This window comes from Acomys russatus, chromosome 2 (genome assembly GCF_903995435.1).
Source record: "Acomys russatus chromosome 2, mAcoRus1.1, whole genome shotgun sequence".
NCBI lineage: Eukaryota > Metazoa > Chordata > Mammalia > Rodentia > Muridae > Acomys > Acomys russatus.
Window position 1 is genome coordinate 27,119,052 of NC_067138.1, and position 13,843 is coordinate 27,132,894.

At 47.7% G+C, this 13,843-nt stretch overlaps 1 protein-coding gene across 1 annotated transcript in view; it reads left to right on the forward strand.

Moving 5' to 3' along the window:
- The first annotated feature begins 5,178 nt into the window (after nt 1–5,178).
- Nucleotides 5,179–13,843, forward strand: part of Rgs20 (regulator of G protein signaling 20) — a 76,573-nt gene continuing 67,908 nt past the window's right edge. The window contains exon 1 of the mRNA XM_051159569.1: nt 5,179–5,568. Within this exon, the coding sequence (XP_051015526.1) occupies nt 5,500–5,568 (69 nt within the window). The 5' untranslated portion in view covers nt 5,179–5,499. The remainder of the gene's footprint in view (nt 5,569–13,843) is intronic.

Consider the following 13,843-nt stretch of genomic DNA (forward strand, 5'->3'; position numbering starts at 1 on the left):
ACTAATTAGGGCGTCTGATATTCACTCAGCATAGTGCCTCTAAATCGCCCAATCCCTAAAGATTTTTTAGGAGTAGGGATTGAATGATGAGTCTACTTTGTATCAGGCTGAAAGGACAGACAACAGAGTTGCAAGTGGAGCAGACAGGGCCCTCAGCAGAGCAGAGGAGTGGGAAATTGGGTGCGGACAGGACAGCTGGAGGTCTTTTCTGAGATAACCTTCTTTGGTGGAATTTTGTGGCTGCATCAATACTCCGTGGCTCTCTCTGTCCTTGCTATTGAAGCCTATAGATCGCAACCACGCCACGTCCCCCCCCCCCATACTTACCCCTGTGGTCCCAGCCATGCTCCCAGGGCCTGTGAACAGAACAGCTAGTTGAAGGACCCCAAACGGTGTGTGACTCGAGATGAGCAAATGAGTATAAACTTTGTTCCTCTGGGATATGTTAGGACATTTTTATTCTTGGTGAACACTTCACAGCTCCCTCAAAAGAGTCTCTGTGTTGAATCAGAGGACCGGAGCAAAATGCCCAATGGAGCATGCCCAAGAAAGGGACTTGAGAGAGACTGGGAAGACTGGCTGGGAACAGGGGAGAGGAAAAAGGAGGGTCGAGTTTTCACACGACAGAAGCTGGTGATACCAGATCTGCGATCTACAAAAGGCCTTAAGCGTCTTCAGGCCCTTTGGAAGCTCTACAAACTCTAGAGTCTCAGAAGTGTGATGGGCACTGTCAGCGTTTCCACTGCATTCTATCTTCCCCCTGCGTGGGCGAGTAGCTGGGTGTAGATTGCTGGGAAGGAGCCAGTCCTGTTTTAATTTCGTAGCTTCTAGCTTCACCCAGTTGCTGGTGTTCTGCACAGGTTGGTGGCGGGTTCTGGGACCGATGCCATGTGGTCTGCACCTGGGGATCGGGAAGCAGAAGCAGGTGTGGCCTAGGACCTTGGTCCGGGTAATTGCACTCATGAGAACCGCCCAGGTCCGGCTACTCAGTGCAGGCAAGCCTTTTGCCCCGTATTGAACACCTCCCCCAACACACACACTCAGAGAGAGAGAGAGAGAGAGAGAGAGAGAGAGAGAGAGAGAGAGAGAGAGAGAAGGGGGAGAGGGGGAGGGGGCAGACAGAGAGGCAGAGACAGAGAGAGGGAGACAGGACAGAGACAGAGAGCTGGAGGGCTATGGTCCACTGCTCCCTCTCAGAGCAAGGCAATCTTCGGTCTCTGAGTGAGGTGGCCTGCCTGTCTGAGTTCTCCAAATGGCTCATTCGCCCTCCACAAGTGAGCTATTGGCACTTCTCCAGAAACCTCCGGCGTTCATAGCCCCATCCGCTAAAATAAATGCACCGTGGCTGAAGACAGGGGCGGGGCATGTGAACGTGAAGAATGAAAATTTTAGAATGATCCCGTTCCCCAAGAAACGGCAGTGAAGGAAAGCAACACAATGTGTGCTTACACGGAAATGCAAACCCAGATCAACTCTGCTGCACACACAAAAGACAGAGACAAATCAGCTAGCGCTAGGCTGCTTCCCAGAAAAGGTCTCATGAATGAGAATAGGTTGCTAGGTTTCCCTGCCTCCACCCCCCCACCACCCACCCCCACTCCTCTTCTACCCCCATCCCCACCCCCACCCCCACCCCCACCCCAACAATCCCTTCCCACAAGATTTCCACCGCCTAAAGAAAACAGGCAGGCCTGGTGAGTCCCAAGTCCGGGAACCCAGCCAGGCCTCAGAGCGCCCGCGGCCGCTCCCGCCTTCAGGACCCTGGAGAGCGCCCGCGCCTCGCCCCTGGGACCTGAGCCCAGCTGTCCCTGGCACTCTCCCCACCCGAGCCCCAACACACTGTCACTTTTATTCGTTGCTTCCTGCCTCCCCCTTCACTTTTCTTGGCAACCACTACTCTTTTTTTTTTTTCTTTCAAAGACAGAGTGAAATGTTTTTGTGTTTTGCTTGAGGGAGGTGTTTAGATTGGCAGAGTTCGGTTCCGGTTTGTAACTACACTAAATGTTAGTGCCCAAGAAGGTAGGAAGGGCTTAAAGACGGAAGCCATGGTCTTCAAACAGCCCTAAGCTGCAGTGTGGCCCATACCTGCAATCCTCACACTCTGGAAGCTGAGGCCAGAGAATGGAAAATTTACTAGCAACCTGAGCTACTCAGAAAGGCATAGTCTCAGAAAAACAAACAAACAACAACAGGAACAAAATTTTAAAGTTTTTTTTTTTTTTTTTTTTTTTTTTTTTTTTTGACACATGGTTCCTTTTGGCAATCCTACTTCAAAATTTTCTCCTCCTCCACCCCCTCCTCTGCTTCTTCTTGTCTGAGCCAGGTTCTCAAGTTCTAATGTAGTATGCTGACCTCAAATTCACTGTCAAGGATGACCTTTGCATCCACCTACCTCCCACCTCCCCAGTGCTGAGATTACTGTCATATGGGCAGTTTTGCTATGCTGACCTAGGGCTTCTAGCATGGTAAGTAAACCCTACCAAATGTACCCCATTCCCAGCCTTACCTGCACTACATCTTAATTCTCCCACTAAGGCAAGAACACTGAAAATTCAAATTTAAAGGTTGTTGTTTTTAAAACATGGTCTAGCTGCACTTCTGCATAGCCCCAGCTGTCCTGAAACTCACTTATGTAAACCAGGATGGCCTTGAACTCACAGAGATCTGCCTGCCAAAGTACTGGGGTTAAAGGCATATGCAAATTCTTTTTAAAAACTCCCACCCCCACTAAAAATCCTTTTTAAAAACTAATTTCATTCATTCTTTCTTTTTTTACAAAAGTAGATAAACTTGAAATTTACAGTGTCATTCCCACAGTTGGGTGCTGTTACTGAGAAGGCTGTTTATAGGACCCTGTGCTCCTGACTACTAGTCTTAAACATATCCAAGAATGATTTTTTTTTTTTTTACTTTTTTCCCCAAGAAAAACAGAAGTAGGTTTACTTTCACCTTCTTTGATGCCTAAGTCTCCTAGTTATACGTTTTAGAAAGCGGAAGAACTCTGAAAATAAGATGTACACATGGAATTCAGGAAAGAGGCCTGCAGTAGGAATGCTTACAAAACAGAACTCTAGTCTCCTCCACTCCCCTAAAAGCTAAGGCCAAGTTGGTCAACCCCTCTTCCCTATCCCTACATCCCCCCACCCCCACCCACATCCCCCACCTCCAGCTTAAGGTGGGTCTGGAAGTCTTCATCCATGGGCATCTCCCATCCAAGACTCACTTAACAGCTTTCCCAGAGGCACCTGGTAAGGAAGTCTATCACTAATGGAAAAGGACAGGGCGAAGAGGATTCGGATGATGGAAGAGAAGAGGAAGAATTACAAAACTGAATAGACGTGAACTAAGCCTTTCTACACCGGCACATTTAGCGTGCATAAAGATTCCATGGGGGTGTAAACGTGCAGATCATGATGCACTAGGCTAGACAGGGACACAAATTTCGCATTCCTATGGAGAGGCTGGGTACTGGGTATTCGCAACAGCTGCTGGTCCAGTGTCCCCAACGTTGAGCAGCATAGTTTTAAAGGAGGGGAGTCTTGAAGGGGAACTCTAACCTAGGGCTTTTTCTTTTGTTCTTTCACCGACCTTCCCTAGCACCCTCAAAGTAAATTCTCAAAACGTTTCTCAAGTAGGTGACTGAACAAGATCATAATGATATGCTGGTTTTGTTTCTCTTATTCTCTGCTGTCCACCCCGCACAGTTCCCAGACTCGCCCGCCGCTGTCCCGACGACGCTGCTATGCCATCTTTCTAGCCTGCTTTCCTGCCCCACGCGATTCTTCTTGTGTCTTCTGCGACGACCCCCTCCAGCGGCTCACCAGCAACGCTGGGACTTCTCCTATCAACTTCCTGCCTGGCCGACCACCTGGCTCTGTCCAGTGCCCTGCCGCCTCCTGCTCCTACTTGCGGCCTCAATGGCACTGCCAGGCGGACCTCCGAGGGGTCGCAGTCTGAAGCTGGCAAGTCTAAACCCGGAGCCCGGAGAAGAGGACTCTTGTCCTGGGAAGAGTTTGCCGGAGTCTGTGAGTACTGGGGACTCCTCCAAAGCCATCCTCCGTACGGAGGCCCCAGCCTTCCGCACTCGCTCTAGCCCCAATTGACCCAACCCACCCTGGTCTAGCACCCGGATATTGGAAGGTCGGAACAGCGCTGGGCACACTTGAAGGAAAGGGCACCCTTGAAGGAAAGGGCACCCAAGGCTCCCGGACACTCCCACATCCGCGGCGGCACTAGAAGCTACGTTATTCCCAAGCCATCCATTCCCTTTCTACAGTCCCTGGGAGCGGGAGGAAGCCCTCCAACGCCTCAGAGGATCTTTTCCAACTGTAGTTGCAGCTCCTTCCTCCAGTCTCCCGGAGCATCCCCACGCGTTGCCAACGCCCGCAGCCGCGTTCTTGCTCCCACTCCTCTACCCTCTCAGAGGGAGCGGGAGGAAATGACGTGATGTTATTTTTGTGTCAGGTCACTCTGCTGCTTCAGTTCAGCCCTCTGAGCTCAGGCGCACTGCCCAGGGGTTATTCCGCTAGCAGCTGCGACCCGGTTTTGGAAGGCGTCCTCGGAGCTGGCGCCTGGTTCCACGGCCACACCCGGCTTCCCCTCCCACCACTTTTGAGTCCCGAGTGAAAGGGGACTGCAGAGGGACTGCGAGAGACCGGAGACCAGGCTTAGGTTTCATTGCACCTACCGTGCCATCCCAGTCGCCAGGTGGGTCCATCCCACTCTGGCTGGCCAGGACAGTCTGTGACCACTGGGGGACAGGGGGCAAGGGTGGGGTGGAGGACAGGAGTGGAGAGGAGAGGAGAGGAGAGGAGAGGAGAGGAGAGGAGAGGAGAGACAGAGGCAGAGACAGAGACAGAGACAGAGAGACAGACAAAGAGAGAGACAGAGACAGGGAGACAGAGAGACAGAGAAACAGAGAGACACAAACACAGAGAAGAGCTTTCTGAAGAGCTTGTACCGAACGAGTTGGGGGCAGAAGGGACAGTGGGGGTTGTCAGTGGGGATTGTCCTGCAGAGGCAGGCGCGACCTCTCCCTACCCCTACGCTTGCACCCAGCTTTGCTTCATTCACAAGGTCCCAGCACTCATTCACTCACTCTGAACAGGCCTCTGCAAGCAAAGGCCAGAGAATAAAGAGAGAAGGCTTTGCTTTAGCATCCTCAAAGCTCGCTCCGCTTCGCACCCACTCTTTTGTTGTGACTATTTGAGAGGAGCAGAGTCCGGGGCTCCTTTCGCTAGCATTGGGACTTGGGAGTGCCCCCAGCCTCCAAGTACTGCGCGCCGCTGCCAGAAGGAGGCGAGCCCGGGGATTGCCTAGCCCTAGGAAAGAGAGCGCGGGGGTGGAGAGGAGTCAGAGAAGGGAAAGGAGGAGGAAGAGAGAAGAGCTTGGGAGCTCAGACCCAGAGACGCAGGAAAGAGCGGGAGGCAGAGAGTCAGCGCGGGCGGAGTAGAAACCGTGCTTACTAGTGTAGGAAAAACTAAGGCACACGCCGGACGCATGCGCACGGCCAACGGAGGCCAGAGGGCCAGAGCTTCCCCGCCAGCTAGCCCAGTGGACACTGGCCTGGTAAGTACGTGGTTTCCTCCCCCTCTTCCTCTCTGAATCTCTCCTGAAGCCCTGGACCCGTCCGTGGAAGGAGCTCGAGGGACCTGGGGCGCCAGGCGCTTCCTTGCCCAATTGGGGAAGCCCTGGCGTGCCATCGCTCTCTGGGTTAGTCAGTGCCTGTTGCGAGTGGGTTGTAGGTTTGGAGCATGTCAGTGTCTGAAGGAGGTCTCCGAACCTTCGTGACCAATTATTATCAGACCTACCGCGCAGGTGGTCCCAGGTCTCAATGCGGGACGAAAAATGTCCGAGCTCTCACTGAGTTCGGGGAAGGATGCGCCCCTGGGCCGGAAGACTGGAGTGGGCAATTTGAGCGCAGGTGGGAAGGTGACACTCTCGGAACGCTCTCCCTTGCGCCTCAGAGGCCAGCGGGCAGAGTTGAGCTGAAAGTGGGAGCTCAGACCTCTCCTTCAGCGCTGGGCTCGGCAAGCACCTGAGAACAGTCGCTTAAGGGACGGGCGCTGGGGATGGTTTTCTTTCCAGGCCCGGGCGCTAGATTTTCAATACTCAGAGCGGGGCTCCAGACGTTGGAACCTGCCGAGGTGCCTAGGCTGCGGCAACAGAAGGTTTCGGTAGGTAGCGGAGAGGCTGCGGAGTAGGTGAGCAGTGGGGAGTCGGGTCTTTGTACGCTGGCGCCCTCAGGCTTGGGGGGATTGGGTTGGTTAGGGGCCTTAAGGCAGACGGCTCCCCCGGACAAGGGTGGGTTCTTTCGGAGATCTGGGTGCTTGTGGATATCCCCACCCACTGCTTCAGGAAAGTAGGTAAGAGAGAGGACTCTAAAGAGGCAGCTCTCGGGGGCATGTGAGTGTTCGGAGAGAGGTTTGAATGCGCTGCAGGATTTACACACACCGGGAGTGTGCGACAGGAGGTGGGCGTTGGAGAGGGGTGTGCAGACGTTGCGACCTACCCTCCCCACGCAGGGAGCTGGGGCTTGGGCTCTAGGAGAGGTGGCTTTCAGGAGCTGGGATGGGTCGGGAGCCTTCCTGGATCCCAAAGCAAGGGGAAACCCTGGGCGAGAGAAGCTAGCTAGCCACACACTCACAGCGGCTGGTAGAAGTGGGGTGAAAGCATGTTTGGGGCTGGCCTGAGACAGGCTCTGGAGACTCTGGTGGAGACCTGCTGCCTCTGCGCCCCCAGGCGGTGAACCGCGCCTGAGCGCGAAGAAAGTGGTGGTGCAGGAGGATTTCTGTCCGGAAGAAGAGTGCTGGAAGGGAAATCCCTCATCCTTTCCTGAGACTGTGGTGAAGGCCTTGGGGTTTCCAAGACTTCACAGCCAGGTAGCTACCTGGCCGGATGAGCTTGGCTGCCAATGGCAGCTGCAGTTAGAGTTCTGGGTGCTGGCGATAGCCCTTCACCCACTAACTAGCAAAAATGGTCCTGGATTATTGGACTCCAATTTACTCTTGAAATGTGCGTAGTGGAGAGTTCCAGCAACAATCACTTCTCACCACTTGAAGGATATTTGTCCTGAAGGATATTTGTGCTAAAATGATCCTTAACTTTAAGTGCTTTGGAACAATTCTAATGCACACTATTTAATTATTTTATTTCTATCTGCCAGAAACCTAGCTTTTATAGGGTTCCATCCTGTTTATCTTCTGTTCGTTAATGTGCATCTTTTGTATCTTACATCAGCAAAGCATGTAAGAGTAAGACGTAGTATCTAAGAGGTGGAGAGTCCTTCCTGCAATCTGTTAAGTGTGGTCTCAAATCCCAGCCAGGCTGTAACTTTCCGAGGTTACTTAACTTCTTTATGCTTTGGTTTATTATCTGCAAAAGGGGCGTGACGTACCTTTGATAAATTAATACCGTAGAGTTTCCACAGGCTCACGCTGCACAAAGGCTAGTCACAGAGCTGGAGAGACGGCTCATAGGTTAAGAGAATGTATCGCTTTCGTAGCGGACCAGAGTTCAGCTCCCAGCACTAGTGCTGGCTGCTCCCAACAACCTGTAGCCTTAGTTCTAGGGGATCCAGCACCCTCTTCTTGCCTCAGCAAGCACTTCACACGCTTGTAATCAGCCCACATACGTGCAGACACTCATATGTTGACGTAAAATAAAAAGTAAATGCTTTTTTAAAAAAGGCTATTCATACTGTATTTATACTGTTATTATAGTGATGTTACGTTGGCTTAGTGGAATTCAAAATCTAAAGAACTGGCTGGAGAGATGGCTCAGCGGTTAAGAGCACTGACTGTTCTTCTAGAGGTCATGAGTTCAATTCCCAGTAACCACATAGTGGCTCACAAAATCTAAAGAACTGTGAACATATACGTATGCACGCAGCACTAGCCCCAGCTCTCCTGAGGCTGAGCAAAAAATAAAAAATTTAAATTTAAAAAATGATAGCCCCTGAGGCCAAGTGAATTACATACTGCCATTCTGTCTCAAAAGAAAAAAAAAAAAAAAAAAAAGAATATAAAGATAAGGAGTATAATGCCCATTTCCATATGCTATGAAGTGTGTGTTTACACACCGATAAGGGTTTTGTTGTCAAATCATACAACAGTAACTGTTTTCTCTCCATATTTAAATTTAAGTACAATTCATTTCTCTATTACATGGGCTTTTTCATTAAGAATAATTGTGAAATATTTGCATGTGACCATCAAACAGCATTTAAAGAGAGGTTTACTCTTTAAAAGGAATTGGGTTTGGTAAGATGTTATAACAGGTAAAGGCACTTGGTATGCAATCCTCCGGACCTGAGTTTAAACCGAGGAACCCAACAACACACATAAAGGTCAAAGGAGAGAACTGACCTCCACATGGGCCACATCTTCCGCACTCCTCCAATATGCATACATTCACATAAAAAAAAAAGCAATAAATAAATATTTTAAAGTGCTATGTTTATGAGGTCTAGAGATACATCTCCATTGATAGAGCACTTGCCTAAATGCACATGCTCCCCGCCCCCACACACACACCATGCTCCTCCCACCCCCCCCCCCCCCACACCATGTAAACCCCTGTGGTGTTCATGCAGGTGATCCCAGCACCTAGGAGGTAAGGCAGGAGGATTGGAAGCTGAAGCCATGCTCAGTCACATCACTCAGCAAGTTCAGAGCCAGCCTAGGCTACACGAGGCTCTCTTTGTTAAACAGCTCTACATTTGAAGAATTACAGGTTAAGTCGCAGTATTTACAAAACAGCCGATGTTGTCACTGAAATGACAATTTCAGAGTAACTTTGGAGGAAATAAACAGGCTAATTTTCTTGAGAGTGCTAAACAATTCACCCCAACAGGTATTTACCATATAAAAATATGGGATGATGGTAACCCAATTACTCATTCCTCCTTCTTCACTTTACAAACTCAGAAGCATTCTGAGAGTTTGCGATTTCAGCTACTGAGGGGCTGAAGGAAGATGAGAGTTCTGATTCTGGCAAAGGGCACTGAGGATTTGTGAACCCCCTTTGACAAGCAAGAGGCTAGGGAGTACGGCAGGAAAGCAAGGCCTTGCCATCATGGTACTTATTTGGTATTATAAAGATATGACCACAAAGGTCACAAGACAAGCAATGGCCAGGCTGGCCTCAGAGCTAAGGTCCCATGAAGGCATGTGTGCAATTGCATATTCTATTCATCTCTCTGAGCAGCGTTATATTAGAAATCATGTTCAAGCTTTTCTTACATTTTATTTTTTTATCTTTTTTTCTACTTATTTTTTTAATTAATTTATTCTCATTACATCTCAATGGTTATCCCATCCCTTGTATCCTCCCATTCTTCCCTCCCTCCCATTTTCCCATTATTCCCCTCCCCTATGACTGTTCCTGAGGGGGATTACCTCCCCCTGTATATGCTCATAGGGTATCAAGTCTCTTCTTGGTAACCTGCTGTCCTTCCTCTGAGTGCCACCAGGTCTCCCCCTCCAGGGGACATGGTCAAATGTATTAGAAATCATGTTCAAGCTTTTCCTACATTTTCTTACATTTTAAAACTCTCTTTCCTGCTTCTCTGGGGGTCACTTCCATGAGGAAGCCTATTAGGAAAACCTTTAAAATCACACAGGAGATCTTTATTCTTTCAGATTTTGTGAACTAGCAAGTAAAAGAGCAAAACTTGCCTGTTTGATGGTCATAGCTTAGCTAGGAATGTCAAATTTGGGTTCTTTAAATCTTACTGTATATTGAGGTCTGTCTTCCTATGGAGCCATGTTAACCGTCTATGAGGAGGAGAACAGCTTCAAGGAGCAGCCTGCAGAGGAGGTGGGAGGTGGTGTCTTCTCTTACAACGTTATTTTAACAAACAGAAATGTATTTGTTAATTTAGGTTTTTCACGACAGGGTTTCTCTGTACAGCCTGGCTATCCTGGAACTCACTCTATAGATCAGGCTGGCCTTGAACTCATAGAGATCTGCCTGCTTCTGCCTCCTGAGTACTTGGATTAAAGATGTGTGCCACCACTTCCAGGCCGAACAGGGTGTTTCCTGGGGGAGATGTTTCTAGGAATTGTGTTACATCCTTGAAGAAGGAAACCATGGTTCTCTCAAGTGTGTAAGCTGAATAAATATGTTACCATTGGCTTTGCAACTTAGGAGGCCTATATGTCCTCAGAAATATGAGACACTAAGCTGGGAGAGACTCTCTGGCGTGATCCCGAGCCAGTTGCACAGCAATGAAGTTTGAAATGACATGTGTCAGTCACGTCAGGTCGCAGTGCAATTATCATGTGAATCACTGTCCAAGTGGAAATCTGCAGGATGGTTTTTCGGGCACCACCAGGTGACTCATTTCTATTCAAATAAGTGCAGTGTCATTCCGCAGCTAATAAATTCACTCTGAGTCATAGTTTAGCATTTAGTACAATAAGTGTGAGTCACTGACTACCAGCACTGTCTGAGATGTTCCCTGAATGTTACCTTGAGCTGGGCGTTTGGGGGTTTAGGCATGGCTGCAGAAGTCCTAGCACAATTGAATGGGATCTCTCAGAGCCCATGCACAATCAGCTTTGATGGCCCTCCAGTTGGAATGCTCATTCCTTTATTAGGAATTCATGAAATAGATTACTGTATTCTAGTCTGCTGGTTTGATTCTATCTGTACTGGGGATTATTTGTGAAACATGAGTAAGACCCTATATTGTCCCAGTAGTGCTATTTTGCCTGAGTTATCTCCAAAGTTATTAAAGCCAGGTAACTATTCTGACTTGTAGTTATTACTCGAACCCCAGATTATAAAATCCTTTGAAATCCATGTTACTATACATATTTAAGACCAATGCATCTGAGGCAAGATTACCCAGCAATTTGACTTGATGAGGAGCTAGATGGTATCATCTGCTCCCCAGTCTAACAGTGAGCAAGCAAAGGGCTGGGAACTGGCTTGTCATGGCTTACGCTCCAGAGTGAAGAGCTACTGCTAGATCACACATCAGGTACTGCTGCATCAAGGATAGCAACACCTGGCTGGCACTGTGCGGGAGGGAGTGTGCGTGCGTGCATGCGTGCATGTGTGTGTGTGTGTGTGTGTGTGTGCATATGCGTGCGTGTGTGTGTGAGCGCACGTGTGTGTGTGTGTGTGTGTGTGTGCGTATGCGTGCATGTGTGTGTGAGCGCACGTGTGTGTGTGTGTGTGTGTGTGTTGATATGTGCACACAAGGGTACTTTCATTCTTGGGATGAACATGCAAGGCCTCAAACATATCGAGCTGTGATCATCATTATAACCCCCCAGGCCCAAATATGCAACACTTGTAACTCATCATAGAGTGACAATGAGATTTGATGAACTAGAAGATTTCTTAATTTCTATAAAAGTTTTGCTGATAATTAATGATAAAGAAAACAAGATTAGACTGTTGTTTAGAATTGTGTATAAGGAGCACTCACTTAGCAAGTGCAAGGCCCTGGGTTTGATTTCCAACACAGAGAAAAGATCTGAACATACATTTATATTTTCTTTATTCATTGTATTTGGGTTTTTAAGAGGCAGAATCTAAAGTTTGTGATGCTCTTGCCTCAGTGCCCCAATTATTAGGATTACAGGCCTATAACAGTGCCTGAATTCTTCATCTATTTTCTAATGCTTACATGAGAAATTTAGATCCACAAGCTATACACGTTACAGTCTTTGTGAAGAAAGAGGCATTCGCCTGATACGTAAGCATGTCATTTTCTTACTGCTATCTAGGCAAGGGCTCCCAACCCCAGGCCTCCCTACATCTGGCTGAATGGCTGCTTTCTGTGTAGGACTTTCTAGTGGCAATCCACTAGGTATTGCCAGAATTCCCTGAACATGGACAAGAAATGACTCCTGCTCAAGATCATAATATAGAATCTTTTTCAGTTCCCCATCCTTTAAGATGTCTTCTTCCTTCCTCTAAGTCTGCACTCCAGTGCTAACCACTTTCATAGCCTCTTATGCAGGCTGTGCTGAATTCCGAACTTCATATGAAAATTCAAAATAATCCACTATGACAAGTTCAGAATCTCGGCATCTACCTCCTAGCTTTGTATTGCGTTGTTCAGATTCACTCATGATCTGAACTGTTATTTTTCAGTGCTGGACAGTGCTCCTTTTAAAAAAAGATATCGCTGTGTATTGACCCATTCCACTACTGAAGGATATTGGAGGTGTTTCTAGTGTGGTGCTACTTTGAGTCATAGTAATATGGGCATTCTCACTCATGTCTTTGGCTGATGCATCTCTGTTGATTCATGCATCGCTGCTGGCTGTACGAGCAAGGATGAAATTGCTGAGCGATGGGTCCCAGGTATATTTAGCTTAGTAGATTCTGCCAAACTGTTCCAAATTCCCAATCAATTTACATTCCTAGTAGAAAAGTAGTCTTGTTTGACAACCTCGTTGTACTTGGTGCTGTTTGCCTGTTTCGTGTTCCTCGTGTTGATGGCTATGCAGTGCCACCTCGTTGTGGCTTCCACTCATCTCTCCCTGATTACTGATAATGTTGACCATCTTTTCGTATGTTTTGACCATCTGGATTCTGTCTATTGGAAATTATCCCTTACATCCTTGCTCACTTTTGTGGGCCATCTGTTGTTACTCCCATTATTAATTTGTAGGAGCTCTTGGTGCATCCCTAATGTTTGTGTGGATGTGTCTGCTTCTCCAGTGCAAAGTTCCAAGTCTTTGTATTCTTCCTAAAACAGCATGGGCCACATTCTTCACAGCAGCAGCCCGCTCTCTGATACCAGCTTCCGTACTAGTTGCTTTGCTGTTGTGGGATAAAATACCATGACCAAGTGCAACTTATGGAAGAGAGAGTGTATTCTGGCTTAAGGCCGAGAGGCACAGCAGCAAGCAGGAGCAGGAAACTGAGAGTTCACATCTTCATACGCAAGCACAAAAACAGAGCAGGCTGGATATAGGCAAGGCTGTGTACTCTCTATATACTCTCAAGGCCCATGCCCAGTGACAAACTTTCTCCCGCAAGACTGCACCCCCTAAACATCCACAAACAAGTCCATCAACTAGGAACCAAGTGCTCTAATTCCTGAGCCTCTGAGAAACATTCTTATTCAATGTTGGTAAGGTGCTTGCCCAAGCATGTAGGAAACCCTAGATCGGATCTCAGCACCACATGAGCCAGATGGAGTGGCAAATGCCTGTTATCTCAGCAACTGAGAGGTGGGTGCAGGATGACTAGAAATTCATCTCACCTCAACTATGTATACCAAGTTCAATGGACTATATGAGAAGAAGTAAACAAATGAGTAAATGAAGTTTTCTTCTTTGTTTTTGGCTTGCCACAGTGACATCGCTACACACAGGTGTCTTCTCTTTGCACAATTGCTTTGAATTCACTGCACTCCTTGTATTTGGGGTTTTGTCTCTCACCTGCCTTGGAAATTTTCCACTCAGTATGTCATGGTAGAATTTTTTCCCCATTTTTTTCTTTCTTTCAATATCTCTTTAAATGTGTTTTGTACTACTTTTTCTTCTCTTTCCTGTTTCTGTAATTCAAACTAAACATATTTAAGACGTTTTTCCTCCCCTCACATCATGCCTCTTGCTTTCCTTGGTCATGCGTGTGTGTGTGTGTGTGTGTGTGTGTGTGTGTGTGTGTGTGTGTGTGTGTTTGCTTCAATTTGAATATGTTCCGTTTAACTGTGGTTTGCTTTACTAGATCTATCTTCTGTTATTCCTAATCTTCTGCAAAAACCAAATAACAACTTGTTAATTTCAGAATTCATCTTTTGTTCTACATTAAATGTACTATAGCCATTTGATACTTTTTTGCCAATAAAAATTTCTTGGTGAAATTAATCTTT